The 16,292-nt window shown below is 37.6% G+C and overlaps 2 protein-coding genes across 2 annotated transcripts; both read right to left on the reverse strand.

Moving 5' to 3' along the window:
• Positions 1-2,986: 2,986 nt before the first annotated feature.
• LOC140889414 (uncharacterized) lies at positions 2,987-3,607 on the reverse strand. Its single transcript, XM_073297128.1, has 2 exons — positions 3,296-3,607; positions 2,987-3,220 (listed from the first exon to the last, which is right to left on the reverse strand). The coding sequence occupies exons 1-2, from the start codon at positions 3,605-3,607 to the stop codon at positions 2,987-2,989; spliced, it is 546 nt and encodes a 181-aa protein (XP_073153229.1).
• A 1,977-nt stretch (positions 3,608-5,584) lies between these two features.
• Positions 5,585-6,097, reverse strand: LOC140889415 (uncharacterized). The gene has a single exon (XM_073297129.1). The coding sequence runs from the start codon at positions 6,095-6,097 to the stop codon at positions 5,585-5,587; it is 513 nt and encodes a 170-aa protein (XP_073153230.1).
• Between the last annotated feature and the right edge of the window lie 10,195 nt (positions 6,098-16,292).

Here is a 16,292-nt window from a genome sequence, read left to right on the forward strand (position 1 = left end):
TTTTAGATAATTAAGATTTCATAATTTAAGAAAAGTATATGCAAGGATAAATTTGTCTAAAAAGTGATTAATTATATAAGGTGAAGTGTTATTAACACTTTTTGGAATGTAAATAACACTCTCTTTTTATTAATTACATTATAAACTTTGTATCAAAAGTGTTAATTTGAGCAAACATGGGGCCATCTCATTAATTGAACGTTGTGTGGAGAAACTTTTCCTACTTCTGATTTAAAATTGTACAAAATTTCTAATAGTGGTGGTAATTGATTGGATTGGAGATTTTCCATGGTCTGGTTTTTCGAAAATAATAATAATAATAATTATTATTATTATTATTATTATTATAATAATAATAATAAATTGATTATTTTTTTATTGGTAATTAACTTCACTAAAATTCCAGTGTCAAATCAAAACTTTTGATATAGTCCTTACATGAATAAAATCATGATTCAGTCCCTAACAAACAATGTTTATTTGTTTTAGCTCCTCATCATCCCAAATTATTTAAATACCCTTATTTATCACATGTGTATCATGTGACTTCTTTATTCTCCCTAAAAAAATCCAATATCTATGAATTGATAAACTTGAAACCCTTTTTTTCCCCAGATAATGAAAAGCTTCTCAATTGATTTTCATATTTTTAGGCATGACTTACAAATTCAGCATTCTTCATTAATTTCTTTAAAAAAGTAATAATGAAACGTCCTTCATTATTTTGTTAAAAAATATTATTCTTCGATTTTGGAATATTTAAAGTGCGACGATTTATGCGCAAAACTAGGAAAAAAACGCCAGAGAAGTATAGATACGACAAAATAAAGTGTCAAATATGCTATAGAATTCGTGCTTATCAATTAGTTGAGTATGGAGTTTGACTTGAAGGACCTTAATTGGGAGTGCAAAGATGATTCTTGGAATGCGCATTGTGAGAGATAGGCAGAGAAGACTGTCATACCTATCTCAAGAAGATTGTGAAGAAATTTTTGGCAAAATATGGGATGTTGAATGCCAAAACTGTGACGACACCCTTAGCAACTCACTTTAGACTGTCAACTGAACAATGTCCAATCACACTAGAGGATCAGCATAGTGTAAAAGGTTCCTTACTCAAGTTCAGCTCGTAGCATGATTTATGCTATGATTTGTACCAGACCGGACTTGGCTTGTGCTTCGATTCTAGTTTGCATATTTATGGCAAAACCTGGAAGAATGCACTGGGAAGCAGTGAAATAGATTCTGAGATATCTCAATGGTTCAGCCTCGACTGGTTGGTCTATGGGCAGAAAAATAAAAATCATGAACTGTTAGAAGGGTTTGTGTCACGCCCCGAGACCGAGACGTGCCACCGGCGTTGTTTCAAATTCACACAAATTATAAAACAACTAGCCTCGTAGTACAGTATAAACCAAACCAGTCTATTATCATAAATAAACTTCAAAATATTGTCTTTACAACTCGATAAATCCAACAATAACAAAACCAATGCGGAAGCGTCTAAAAACTTAATAACAAAATATTAAAGCAAAAATCCCAATAATAAAAATAACGAAATTTAGTCTTATTGATCATCTATCACCATCTCCAAAACATATCTTGTTCAAGAACTTCTACATCATCATCATCTTCATCTGGGAGGGAAAAGTAAGGGGTGAGTGTTTTGGGAAACACTCAGCAAGTGGGGGCCGATCGATCATACCAAAATATATACATATATATATTTATTTCAAAAACTCATGAATTAATTTAAATCATAAACATTTCATATCATGTCTCAACATAGCATAGCATAAATAACATCATAACATATTTGACATGACATAACATAATCTTTGACAATACACTGAAATTCCTCTCATTATTTGTGGCTAACTGATCAGTCTCCTATATGTAATCCCTCTAAGGGGTGAGGTCATAGAACGGTTATTATACCCACCGTATCAGGGCCATAACATAACATGGTTTGGAAATTTCCTTTCCACTCCTAATTCGATTCATAACAGTGTCAAAACATTTTTTCAGCAAAGCATTATCATGAACAATATTAAATAGCAAAATTCCAACGATTAACATGAGCGATCGAATTTTAAGTCATACATATAATTTTAAAGCATAAGACCACTTACAGTTATAATTTGCGAGATCAAATACTATATTATATGTGAAGCTTTGGGCAAAAAACTTCAACAGCGAAACTTGAAATTTCCGATTTGCTTCTTCGGGAATTGGCAGGCTAATGGACCAAATTCTTAATAATAAATCCTCCCAATTTCCTAATCAAAAATTACGTGTGAGTGGGGTAAAAGAATTGGTCCACATCTTTGCACCAAACACAACAACTATCTTCTCGAAACTTTTGAAAGTTTGGTGACTCACCTTGAATCGAGACTGGCCAAATAAGATCGGACAAAATTTGAGCAGTTTCCTTCTCCTAAAACCTTAGTCTTACCCTTCGAAAACAAGGAGAGAATTAGTAAAAATATTGAGCCACCATTTTCGAAACTGGGCAGAGAAGAGAATCACCTTACCAACTTGAGTTGTTCCAGATGTGTATCAACTTCGGCAGCGGTAGAACCTTGAAAATTCAGCAGCTATGACGTTCTAATTTCCAGTGACTACGGCGTTCGACTTCAAGCAGTCTCAATGTGAAACTGTTCAGACACTATGGCTCGAGAACTTTCAGCCGCGGGTTAAATTTTTGAGAGACTGTGGGAGGTTTCGGGAGGTGTATAGCCGAGAGAAAAAGTGCTGAAGAGAGTCTGTTCTTGCACTTAAATAGGAGGCTCACTTTTGGCCTTAATCCCGAGTCTTGAGGGAGAGAAAATTTTGTTTCCATAAGCTTTGATTCGGTTGCTACCAATACACGATTCGTGTCCAAAATTTCTGATATTACCGAGCATTCACGAGAAGGTAAGATGTTTGTTTCCATGTAGAGAGTTATTCATTGCTGATAAATAACTTGGGGGCCAAGTATCGGGTTTTACATCCCTCCTTCCTTATGAGAAGTTTCGTCCTCGAAACTTGAGTTATCTCGTTCTTCAAATAAATAGGGATACTTCTCCTGCATCTTTTCTTTCAACTCCCAATTAGCTTCTCCTGTATCCACTATTCGAATAGGGACTTCTTCATATTTCAGCTCTTCATTCAGATTTCCATCAGTCACTAGTGGCTCTTCTTCCAAAATATGACTTGGGTTTGGAACATACTTTCTTAGCTATGAAACATGAAACACATTGTGAACCCTTGACATAGCAGGTGGTAGAGCTAGTCGATAAGCCAATGTTCCCACTTTGTCGAGGATCTCAAATGGTCCCACATATCTTGGGTTCAATTTTCCAGCTTTGCAAAATCTCACGACTCCTTTCATAGGTGAAAGTTTGACGTAAACCTTTTCGCCTACTTCAAATTCCAAAGGTCTCCTTTTTAAGTCCGCCCAACTTTTCTGGCGATCTTGTGCAGCTTTAAGTTTCTCCTTGATTATTGCAACCTTTCCCACTGTCTCTTGAATAATTTCGGGTCCGATAACAGCCTTCTCTCCGACTTCATCCCAATAAAGAGGAGAACGACATTTTCTCCCATACAGTGCTTCATACGGAGCCATTCCAATGCTGCTATGTTAGCTGTTGTTGTAAGCAAACTCAATTAAAGGTAAATGTTCGCTCCAATTGTTGCTGAAATCCAGGGCACATGCCCGCAGCATATCTTCAAGGGTTTGGATTGTCCTCTCAGTTTGGCCATCAGTTTGAGGGTGATAAGCTGTACTGAGTGTGACTTTACTCCCCATATCTTGCTGAAAGCTCTTCCAAAAGCGCGATACAAATCTTGGATCTCTGTCAGAAAAGATACTGACTGGAACCCCATGTAGCCGTACTATATTATCCATATATAGCATAGTTAATTTGTCCAAACTATACTTCATGCGTACTGGTAGGAAATGCGCAGATTTTGTGAGTCTATCTACGATCACCCAAATACCATCATGCCTCTGTTTTGATTCAGGGAGTCCCACCACAAAATCCATGGAAATGTGTTCTCATTTCCATTCCGGGATTTTTAATGGTTGGAGTTGCCATCCAGGTCGCTGATGTTCTGCTTTAACCTGTTGGCATACTTGACACTTAGAGAGGAATTCTGCGACATCCTTCTTCATTCCATTCCACCAAAAATTCCCTTTTTGATATCTATACATCTTTGTACTCCCCGGATGTACTGAAAACTTTGACTTGTGTGCTTCAAACATGACTTCATTCCGAAGATCATTGATGTCTGGTACCCATAAACGTCCTTTCATCCATAGGATTCCTTTATCATCCACTTGAAAGTCTGGTAACTTACCCTCCTTGATTTGCTCCTTGAACTTAGCCAACGACGGATCTAGGTCTTGGCTCAACTTGACTGTTTCACGAAGACATGGTTGTGCCGTTAATGAGGCTAGAATATTCTTGCTCATGTTCTTTCGACTCAAGGCGTCGGCCACTTTATTGGCCTTACCTGGATGGTATTTTATGATGATATCGTAATCTTTTAAGAGTTCGATCCATCTTCTTTGTCTCATATTCAGCTCCTTTTGCGTGAATAAATACTTGAGACTTTGGTGATCAGTGAAAATTTCACACTTGGCACCGTAGAGGTAATGTCTCCAAATTTTCAGTGCGAACACCACTGCTGCTAACTCAAGATCATGAGTGTGGTAGTTTTGCTCATGAGGTTTCAGCTGTCTAGATGCGTAGGCGATCACTCTCCCTTCTTGCATTAGCACGCATCCCAAACCTTCCTTTGATGCATCACTATAAATTGAAAAATCTTTTCCTTCCTCAAGTAGCACTAGTACTAGTGTAGATGCTAACCTTTCCTTCAAGGCCCCGAAACTCTTTTCACAGTCCTCATTCCAATCTAACTTTACGTTCTTTTGAGTGAGTTTCGTAAGAGGTATAGCTATTGAGGAAAATCCTTCAACAAATTTTCAATAATAGCGAGCCAACCCCAGGAAGCTTCGAATTTCAGTCACTGACTTGGGTCTGGGCCAGTCTGTTATTGCTTCAACTTTCTTGGGATCCATCGAGACTCCGGCTGCTGAGATAATTTGTCCCAAGAATGCCACGCTTCTTAACCAAAATTCACACTTCTTGAATTTGGCATAGAGTTTATTCTCCCTTAAGGTTTGCAGTGTAATACGGAGATGTTCTTTGTGATCCTCTTCACTAGGTGAGTATACGAGGATATCATCAATAAAAACCACCACGAACCTATCAAGAAACTGTTTGAAAACTCGGTTCATGAGGTCCATAAATGCTGCAGGGGCATTTGTCAAGCCGAACGGCATTACTAAAAATTTGTAGTGCCCATATCTTGTTCGGAAAGCCGTCTTTGGAATATCTTCTGTCTTGACCTTCAACTGGTGATAGCCCGATCGCAGATCTAGTTTGGAGAAAATAGTAGCTCCTTTAAGTTGATCGAACAAGTCATCTATCCTTGGAAGAGGATACTTATTCTTGATTGTGATCTTGTTGAGCTCTCTGTAATCTATACACATTCTCATGCTTCCATCCTTTTTCTTGACCAATAAGACTGGGGCTCCCTACGGGGATGCACTCGGTCTAATTTGCTTCTTGTCCAGCAACTCTTGCAGTTGCTCTTTCAATTCCTTGAGTTCCGCTGGTGCCATTCGGTAAGGAGCTTTCGAAATCGGAGCAGCACCAGGCTCTAGCTGAATCTCAAATTCAACCTCTCGGTCTGGAACCATTCTAGGTAGTTCCTCCGGAAATACATCCGGAAACTCTCGTACAATCGGAAGGTCTTCTAGTTTGAGCTCTGTCTCATCTTTTACTTCGCTCACCATAGCTAGGTAAACTTTTTCGTGACCTTTTATCGCCTTCCATGCTTGGGAGGCCGACAAGAGGGGTTTTCGCGTCTTGGTCTTTCCTTGAAATGTAATTTCTTCGAGGTTTGGGGTTTGAAGTTTAACATTCTTATCCCGACAGCTAACCACTGCATGGTTTCTAGACAACCAATCCATCCCAAGGATGACATTAAATTCTACCATGTTGAGTTCAATCAAATCAGCATCAAAGATTTGTTCACAGACACACATCTTACAATTCCTATGTATCTTGAGTGTCTCAATTATCTTGTTAGTAGGGTTTGCTACTCTCATTGGTTCAGTTAGTTTTTCAGAGACAAGCCCTATCTTCTTAGTAAATCTCTTAGATATAAACGAATGAGTGGCACCACAATCAAATAAAACATATGCAGGCTTAGTATTGATTAAAATGGTACCTGCCACGACTTCATTTGCGTCATCAGCCTCTTCTTGTGTGATAGCAAACACACGGGCGTTGGGATTTGTCTCTTATGGTTGGGCCTGCGCAGTGCTAGCATTTGGCCCGGTCCTTGGCTTCACTGGTTCAGGACAATCAGTCATTCGGTGCCCCAACTTCCCACAATTGAAACAGGCGCCAGTTTTCCGATGACATTCCCCTTCGTGACGGAAGTTGCAGGTAGGACACGGTTTGATCAATGGTCGACTCGGAGCAGAGTAAGTTCCCTTGGATGGTCCACCTGTTTGGTTCGGGCGCTTGGGTTTTGGCCCGATTGCAGAAGATTGACCAGACAGAGGTCGTTTGTTCTTGAAATCGTCTTCCCGACGTTTGATATCCGATTCAGCTCGAATAGCTGCTCCATCAAGTCTGCAAAGTTGGCAGGCTGAAAAACTGATAACGCCGACTGGATTCGGCTATTCAACCCCTTTTTAAAACGGTGTAGCTTCAGATCATCATCTCTCATAATGGTAGGGGAATAAGATCCGAGCTCATTGAACTTAGAGGTGTACTCCACAACTGACATATCTGAAGATTGCATGAGGTTTTCAAATTCGCTCAGCTTCTGTATACGAACCTCAGCTGGGAAGTACTGCTTCAAAAATGCAGTACTGAATTGTTGCCATGTGACTGGTCCCGCAGCCAACATAGCAAGTGAAACGGCTTCCCACCATTTCCTTGCTTTGTCCTCCAGAAAAGGAATTGTCACATCCACTTTAAGTGCTTCAGGGACCTCTAGTAACCACAGTTGGTCCTCCATCTTCTTCATCCAATTTTGTCCCACCTCTGGGTCAGCATCTCCCTTAAACATTTCAGTTCGGTTCTTACGGAGCGATTCATAATGGAATTTAACTCCATTCTGAGCAGGTGGGGGAGGTGGCGGATTGCCATTGCCATTTGTATTTATCATCCCTTGGAGGGTCGTCGCCACTATTGCTGCGATAGCTGCAAGGTCCTCTCTGTTAAGACTGATACCTGGTGGTGGATTCGTATTATCCCCACGGTTGTTGTTGCGTGTTCTTGGGAGTTCTTCGGCCATTTCCTACAGTAAAAGAAGTTCTAAGAGTTTGCCGAAACACGATAGTTTAAGAAGGAAGGAAATAGCAGAATAAACGAATCAATAATTAATCAAAAGGATAACAATTATTTTATTGATTTCCAAAATGTCATGAAGGTAAACAAAAGGATGAACTATGTCTCAAAATATCCAAAATCATGTTGAATCAAATCAATGCTGAATAAAAGGACTAAGCTAAGAGGTAGCCTAATCTATAATCTCTCCGTCACCCGAGGCTTCATCTTCTGCCGAAACATCTTCGGGTTTCTCTTCTGCCACCATGTCTACTTGTTGTAGGTGATTGATATGCTCGAGCAGGGCTGCGTTCACTTCATCACGACCTTGCACAGCGTTTTGCAACACTTGCACTTGGTGTTGGAGTTCTAACATTTCCATCATTCTTTGGTTGCGCAGGTCCTCGAGAAATGTGATGGTAGCTAGGGACGACTCCAAATTCTTCTTCGTCTCCTCATGTTCCTTCTCTTCCTTATCAAGATAATATGCAAGTCTTTCGACGTCGGCTTCGAGGTGGTCCCGATGCTCCTCCATCTCACTCTTGTTTGCCTTTAGCTTCTTCATATCTTCCATTATCTTCTCTTTCTCGTATTGCTCCACATATAGTGAAGTCCTCAATGACTCGATAACTTGATCCTTGCTTCGAACAACGTTTTTGCGAGCCGTGACTTTGGTGCGAGCCATCTTCCTAGAATAAAGAGGAATGGATTCAGATCAGAATTCACATTGATGAATACTTCAGACAGAATTGATATAGGACAAGATTTTCGGGCAATATTTCCAAAAATGGAAAATTTTGAGATTTCTTTATGGGCAAAAACTACAAGTCGAGGGTGTCGTGGGAAAATTCACGGAATTGGATTTCGAATTTTCTAGGTGAAGTTATAAGCGTCCAAAAACTTTCCTAAAACGGCAAAAATGCAATTTCAAAGGCTTAAACGATGGAATTCGGGCTAAAAGCGTCATTAGTCATACATAGTATGAGTTTAACTAAGAAGATCGTTTCGGGTTAGTATACGCAGGGCTTTGGTCAAAATTTGACAACGTCAAATTTTTCGGTACGAAATCCCATCCGGATTTATGAACCTGGCGGCTCTGATACCACTAAAATGTCACGCCCCGAGACCGAGATGCTCCCCCCGGCGTTTTTTCAAATTCACACAAATTATAAAACAACCAGCCTTGTAGTACAGTATAAACCAAACCAGTCTATTATCATAAATAAACTTCAAAATATTGTCTTTACAACTCGATAAATCCAACAATAACAAAACCAATGCGGAAGCGTCTAAAAACTTAATAAAAAAATATTAAAGCAAAAATCCCAATAATAAAAATAACGAAATTTAGTCTTATTGATCATCTATCACCATCCCCAAAACATATCTTGTTCACGAACTTCTACATCATCATCATCTTCATCTGGGAGGGAAAAGTAAGGGGTGAGTGTTTTGGAAAACATTCAGCAAGTGGGGGCCGATCGATCATATCAAAATATATACACATATATATTTATTTCAAAAACTCATGAATTAATTTAAATCATAAACATTTCATATCATGTCTCAACATAGCATAGCATAAATAACATCATAACATATTTGACATGACATAACATAATCTTTGACAAGACACTGAAATTTCTCTCATTATTCGTGGCTAACTGATCAGTCCCCTATATGTAATCCCTCTAAGGGGTGAGGTCATAGAACGGTTATTATACCCACCGTATCAGGGCCATAACATAACATGGTTCGGAAATTCCCTTTCCACTCCTAATTCGATTCATAACAGTGTCAAAACATTTTTTCAGCAAATCATTATCATGAATAATATTAAATAGCAAAATTCCAACGATTAACATGAGCGATCGAATTTTAAATCATACATATAATTTTAAAGCATAAGCCCACTTACAGTTATAATTTGCGAGATCAAATACTTTATTATATGCGAAGCTTTGGGCGAAAAACTTCAACAGCGAAACTTGAAATTTCCGATTTGCTTCTTCGGGAATTGGCAGGCTAGTGGACCAAATTCTTAATAATAAATCCTCCCAATTTCCTAATCAAAAATCACGTGTGAGTGGGGTAAAAGAATTGGTCCACATCTTTGCACCAAACACAACCACTATATTCTCAAAACTTTTGAAAGTTTGGTGACTCACCTTGAATCGAGACTGGCCAAATAAGATCGGACAAAACTTGAGAAGTTTCCTTCTCCTAAAACCTTAGTCTTGCCCTTCGAAAACAAGGAGAGAATCAGTAAAAATATTGAGCCACCATTTTCGAAACTGGGCAGAGAAGAGAATCACCTTACCGACTCGAGTTGTTCCAGATGTGTATCAACTTCGGCAGCGGTAGAACCTTGAAAATTCAGCAGCTATGACGTTCTAATTTCTAGTGACTACGGCGTTCGACTTCGAGCAGTCTCGATGTGAAACTGTTCAGACACTATGGCTCGAGAACTTTCAGTTGCGGGTAAAATTTTTGAGAGACTGTGGGAGGTTTCAGGAGGTGTATAGCCGAGAGAAAAAGTGCTGAAGAGAGTCTGTTCTTGCACTTAAATAGGAGGCTCACTTTTGGCCTTAATCCTGAGTCTTGAGGGAGAGAAAATTTTGTTTCCATAAGCTTTGATTCGGTTGCTGCCAATATACGATTTGTGTCCAAAATTTCTGATATTACCGAGCATTCACGAGAAGGTAAGATGTTTGTTTCCATGTAGAGAGTTATTCATTGCTGATAAATAACTTGGGGGCCAAGACAAGAGGAGGCCTCTAACTTGATATGTTTTCAGTTTTTAAGGAAACATAATAGATTGGAAGGCAAATTTACAAGTTCTAGTTGCATTAGCCACGATTGAAGCTAAGTATGTGGTCATAACTAAAGCTGCGAAGGAATCTATATGGCTGAAAGGCATACTGGAAGAGCTGGTGGGTAGGAATGTATCAACCATAATCTCCACAAATAGTCAAAGTGCTCTTCATTTGAAAAATAATCCTGCACATCACGAAAGGACGAAGCACATTAACATCCGACTACATTTTATCAGGGATTTGATGGAGCAAAGCGAGTAGGAATAAGTTGCTGACTAAACCAGTTCCGAGTTCAAATTTCCAACATTGTTTTAGGCTGCTGGGTGTTGGGAGCTTTGAGGAAAGAGTAGGAAACTAATGTATTGTCCCGGGGATCGAAAGTGAACCAAGGTGGAGATTTGTGAGAGTTGGTCAACTTCGATTGAATCGTAACTGCAAAACTGAAGCAGCTAACTGAAATTGAAAGGCTCAGTGTTCGAATGGATGAGTCAAATGAGGCTGGAAGTTTGGTCTGGAACTGAAATATGAGTCAGCTGGATAAGTGTCTCCTTGACTAAAGACGACGAATGGAACTGAAGATAGAGCCTAACTGGAAGAGTTGATCTTTTGAGCTCAACTATAAATTTGCTTAACTGGGAGAATTCAGTTTGAAAGAATTCAGTTGGCTAAGTGTCACTTTGCAGGATGACTGAAAACATTTGCAGCGGTTACCAGTATCCAGGTTTGTTACAACATAGTAACAGAATCGGTTAAGTGGTTATTTCTCAATCTGAAGGAATCCAATGCGGAGCTATATATATAAAGGGTCGATTAGATTGAATGAAGAGAGAGAGAGAGAGAGAGAGAGAGTGCGTTTGTACAATTCATATTACAATCTCATGTAATATAAACAATTACAAAAACCCAATTACCTAGAAAAATGTATATTTTCAATTGATACAACAATCATCTGGAATCATTTACACCAATGATTCAATACTTACAACTGAAATATTGTTAACAACAAAACTTAATACAGTATTTAAACATGTCTGGATCATGGTACACATCTTGATCTTGAGCATGAAGCTTCTCATCTGTCCAAGCATCGATATAAGCATGCTTGTCAAACTCTTCCGCACGATCTCCCGCAAAGACCTCCGGTATATTTCTTTCGAGGAATGATCTGTGCTTGCTTACCAACCTTATGGATATGATTTGCATCAATTCATGTCATCAGACTTCCTCTACACAAGATCTAACCTACAGGATCTTCCTGCATCCATCACATGTCTTTGAACATGAAGTTTCCTGTCTGCCTGCCGAAAGCATCGACACAAGCATACTGACAGGATTTACTTCTACTTGAGTTTAAAAACCTTACGCAATTTACCAGTCATGCCTTAATCACACGAGGCATTCCCTGGTAAAGGTCTTTATGAAAATCTCTCCAACTGCGTTTGTGGAGAATCTTCAGAGGAGTGTCATTAGGTCCGAACGGAATAGACGCAAGCATCAAGTGTGTCCCAACCAATCCTCTGTCATTGCTCCGACGTCTGGTACTCGATCCAAAGCTAGGATTCACATGAGTCGAAATCTTGGTGTCTCAGACACGATCCTTATTTCTTGCCCAGTTTAGCTGGAATCCCATAAGCCAAATATTTAAAAATCCTGCCGATTATGATAGTCTTTGGGCATCCTAATTGCCTCATCATCATATTTAAGGTCTCATCATTCCTGCCAAGATTACCGGATAAACTTAACACTATGTCCCAAAAATCTTATTGCATACTATGATACCAATAAATGTAGTGACCCAGCCCGGATCCACTACTAATTAGAGTTATAATCTTAATTAAGCTGCAATAAATAATAATCAGAGATTAACTACGAAAACTTGAATAAACGCTAAAACCGGTGGAATACAATCGGTATGATAAGTTCCAATAATACAACCCAATTGAAATAATTAAATAACCTAGCTACTTCTCTAGCAGCTCTAGCTTGATCACCATCTAATTTCCGAATCTTGGTGGAATACCTGTAACTGCCCCGTCATATGGGCTGTCCAGAAAATACAGAAAATACTGTACGTGAGTGCTAAAACTCAATACGCTAGTACGGGCAAACATACAAACATGATGCACGCAAATGAATTTCTGGGTATCATACTGGGAATAATATCCTGCTCATTCTAGGCACCATGATATGTAGCACGTTGGGCCGTCGCATCAGGAGGTGGCTCCCATACCATATAACCGTAGACATATCCGGGTTCTAAAACTATGGTTCACATCCACACATACAATGGGGCTGAGTAATCCTTATACTGGGTAAGCCAACAATAGCGGTTAAATCAAGATGTATGAACGTGCAGCATAGCATATCAAATCAGTAACATGCAATCATGGCACATAAATACAACACATAAGCATGAAAACCCGCTGGCAATCTCAGTCAGTACTTTCGTATCTTTCTAAGGTAGTCCTAGAGGCATCCATCTAGGTTCCCAGCCTACCATCCAGTACTACCAGTCTACAATGTAAAATACTCATGCATCACTAAACATGCTCTAAAAGCCTTAACTAAGATAATAGATACTCCCTAATATTTTCAGGAATCCAAAGCTATACCTACGTCCGTCGTCATTCCGCTGATGGCGATAGCCCCAAAACTTGTGCATATCCCCGCTGCAGCTCCGCAGCTTTGAGCACAGCTCTGCTACTTGAGCACTACTCCGCTACTTTGTTAGACACTGTCTGACTATGCTAAAATATACTTCCTACTCCAACTCTAAAATACGAGTACCCAAAAAGCCCTAAAATAGGGTCATATGGGTGAAGGAGAGAAGTTCAGAGCTCTTGGAAACGAGCCATCTCGCCCATATTTATGGACTACGTTCGAACCGTCCGATCACACCATCGGAGCGTCCGATCACCATCGGAGCGTCCGGTCACCATCGGACCGTCCTTTCTTGCTTTCGATCTCTCTTGTCCAACTACTTGTCCAATACAATGTTCGGAGCGTCCGATCACCACCAACGGAGCTCCGATGTCACCTCTAAGATGTCACTGCTTACGCCATCATGATGATGTCACCCTGGACACCTATTCAGCCTAGATCGGAGCGTCTGATTCTGTCAACGGAGCGTCCGTTGGTTTCGATCACTTGGAACCTTACGATCATTTATGAGTGTTCTGAGTCCATTTCCGAACTCCTTAGACTCGTCTGGAGATCCTTTAATCATGTTTTACTTAATCTAAATATGATCACATGATTAATTACCTCTTCAATATTAATTTTGGATACGGGTCACTACAGTTTTAGTTGGTATCAGAGCCGACCTCTCTTAATACGGTATGGTTCGGGGACGAACCACACGGAAGTTGGTGGGCATGTGATGCCCGGAGCTAAAAATAGGGCGGGGAGTGATCGCCGATGCCAAGAGGTTGCACGGACAATGAGCAGATCCTGGCAGACTTTTAGGCAAAGGGAGACATGAATGAACCGATCTCATACCGAAATGAGAGGGATTCTGAGACTATGTAGGTATGAGACAGCATAGTTGAGGAGGACTCAAAAGATTTGATATGTATTACTCATATCACGATGGTGCATCTTCTTTTCGTAAGCTCATCACATAAGAACTCCAAAGTTAAGAGTGTTTGACTTTAGGAAATTATAGGATGGGTGAACCCCTGGAAAGTTTCTCAGTGTGCGTGTGAGTGAGGACATAAGTATGCTGGAAAGACCCGACTTGATACAGTGAGGACAATCGTCAAATCTAGGTTGTTACAGTGTTAGAGATCATGAAGGAAGGTTGGTGCTAGCTTTTGGGCATTTGATCGATCGGCCTATGTCAGTTGTGCATGCCAAGCGCCTTGCAATTCGTTCAGGACTCCAGATTTTGTGTGACAAGGGGCTTCAAATTCACTTGCTCTCTTTGGACTCTCTCTTGGCGGTGTAAACAGTCACTAGCTCGGAAGAGGACCTTATCTATATTGGTGTCGTGGCAAAATCAATCCGTACTCTACTCTACTCAGCCCGAAATGTGAAGCTTTTTCATGTTCGTAGATCGGCGAATGCTGTGGCATATTTTATTGTTCATTTTGTTATTTCTTCTCGCTCTCATTGTGTTTGAGAGCAAGGCAATTTTACTTTTTGGTTGGTAAATCTTGTAATAGCAGACATTTATATTGATTAATAAAATTACAAGCATTACCTCTCAAAAAAATTATATATATATATATCTAAATTATACTATTTAAAATCTTAGAATAACTTTTTCCTAAAAAAATTAAAATGTATCATAATTTTTTTAATTTTTAATTAAATTATAGTTTTAAAAAAGATAAATTTGATATGCCATATAAATTTGATTTAATTTCAGTAGTTAATTTGGCCGATTGAATTTTATATTTTTCTTCATAAATTGATACAGATTATTCGGTTTTTTAAACATATCTTCTTCTTTTTTAATTTAAATTGAATATAATTATTTAAAATTTAATATGTCAAATATATCAATTTTTTAAAATAATATTTATATTTGTACACATTTTAAATAATCATATTTTCTATGTTATATTGGAATTAAAATATGTGAAATAAACAATTAATTCTAAAAAGTTGTTTGAACATGAAAAAATTTTATTTAGATGAAAAACAATCGATAATTATATATTTCGACATGTTAAATATATAATTTAATTAAAAAATTATAAAAATTGATAAATTTATTTTTAAAAAAAACGTTATTCTATGATTAAAATATAATGTAAATATATATTTTTTATTATCATGTTAGATTAGCAAAATTTTGGTACTTTTATATATCTTGAATAAAAAACATAACCAAAATTTTATGTGCATCGGTATAATTTTTTTTTTGAAATTTTATATTTTTTTGTATATAATAAAAAAAATATTTTATTTTATCTTATAAAAAATATGGAAATTTCTTAAAATATTAAATTTTTATTTAATTTTTAAATAATATTTAATGTAAAAATATTTTATATTTAGATTTTTTTAGATAATTAAGATTTCATAATTTAAGAAAAGTATATGCAAGGATAAATTTGTCTAAAAAGTGATTAATTATATAAGGTGAAGTGTTATTAATATTTTTTAGAGTGTAAATAACACTCCCTTTTTATTAATTACATTATAAACTTTGTATCAAAAGTGTTAATTTGAGCAAACATGGGGGCCATCTCATTTAATTGAACGTTGTGTGGAGAAACTTTTCCTACTTCTGATTTAAAATTGTACAAAATTTCTAATAGTGGTGGTAATTGATTGGATTGGAGATTTTCCATGGTCTGGTTTTTCGAAAATAATAATAATAATAATAATAATAATAATAATAATAATAATAATAATAATAATAATAATAATAATAATAATAATAAAAAATTGATTATTTTTTTATTGGTAATTAACTTCACTAAAATTCCAGTGCAAATCAAAACTTTTGATATAGTCCTTACATGAATAAAATCATGATTCAGTCCCTAACAAACAATGTTTATTTATTTTAGCTCCTCATCATCCCAAATTATTTAAATACCCTTATTTATCACATGTGTATCATGTGACTTCTTTATTCTCCCTAAAAAATTCAATATCTATGCATTGATAAACTTGAAACCTTTTTTTCCCCAGATAATGAAAAGCTTCTCAATTGATTTTCATATTTTTAGGCATGACTTACAAATTCAGCATTCTTCATTAATTTCTTTAAAAAAGTAATAATGAAACGTCCTTCATTATTTTGTTAAAAAATATTATTCTTCGATTTTGGAATATTTAAAGTGCGACGATTTATGCGCAAAACTAGGAAAAAACGCCAGAGAAGTATAGATACGACAAAATAAAGTGTCAAATATGCTATAGAATTCGTGCTTATCAATTAGTTGAGTATGGAGTTTGACTTGAAGGACCTTAATTGGGAGTGCAAAGATGATTCTTGGAATGCGCATTGTGAGAGATAGGCAGAAAAGACTGTCATACTTATCTCAAGAAGACTGTGAAGAAATTTTTGGCAAAATATGGGATGTTGAATGCCAAGACTATGACAACACCCTTAGCAACTCACTTT

The sequence above is a fragment of the Henckelia pumila genome, chromosome 3 (genome assembly GCF_033568475.1).
Source record: "Henckelia pumila isolate YLH828 chromosome 3, ASM3356847v2, whole genome shotgun sequence".
Classification (NCBI taxonomy): Eukaryota; Viridiplantae; Streptophyta; class Magnoliopsida; order Lamiales; family Gesneriaceae; genus Henckelia; species Henckelia pumila.

What these genes read in the sequence shown, in the direction of transcription:
- LOC140889414 (XM_073297128.1), bottom strand. Translation starts at nt 3,607, where the DNA reads ATGGCTCCGTATGAAGCACTGTATGGGAGAAAATGTCGTTCTCCTCTT. An exon ending in CATTTGAGATCCTCGACAAA is followed by an intron (nt 3,221 to 3,295) that starts GTGGGAACATTG and finishes CATGTTTCATAG; the next exon opens with CTAAGAAAGTATGTTCCAAA.
- LOC140889415 (XM_073297129.1), bottom strand. Translation starts at nt 6,097, where the DNA reads ATGTGTGTCTGTGAACAAATCTTTGATGCTGATTTGATTGAACTCAAC.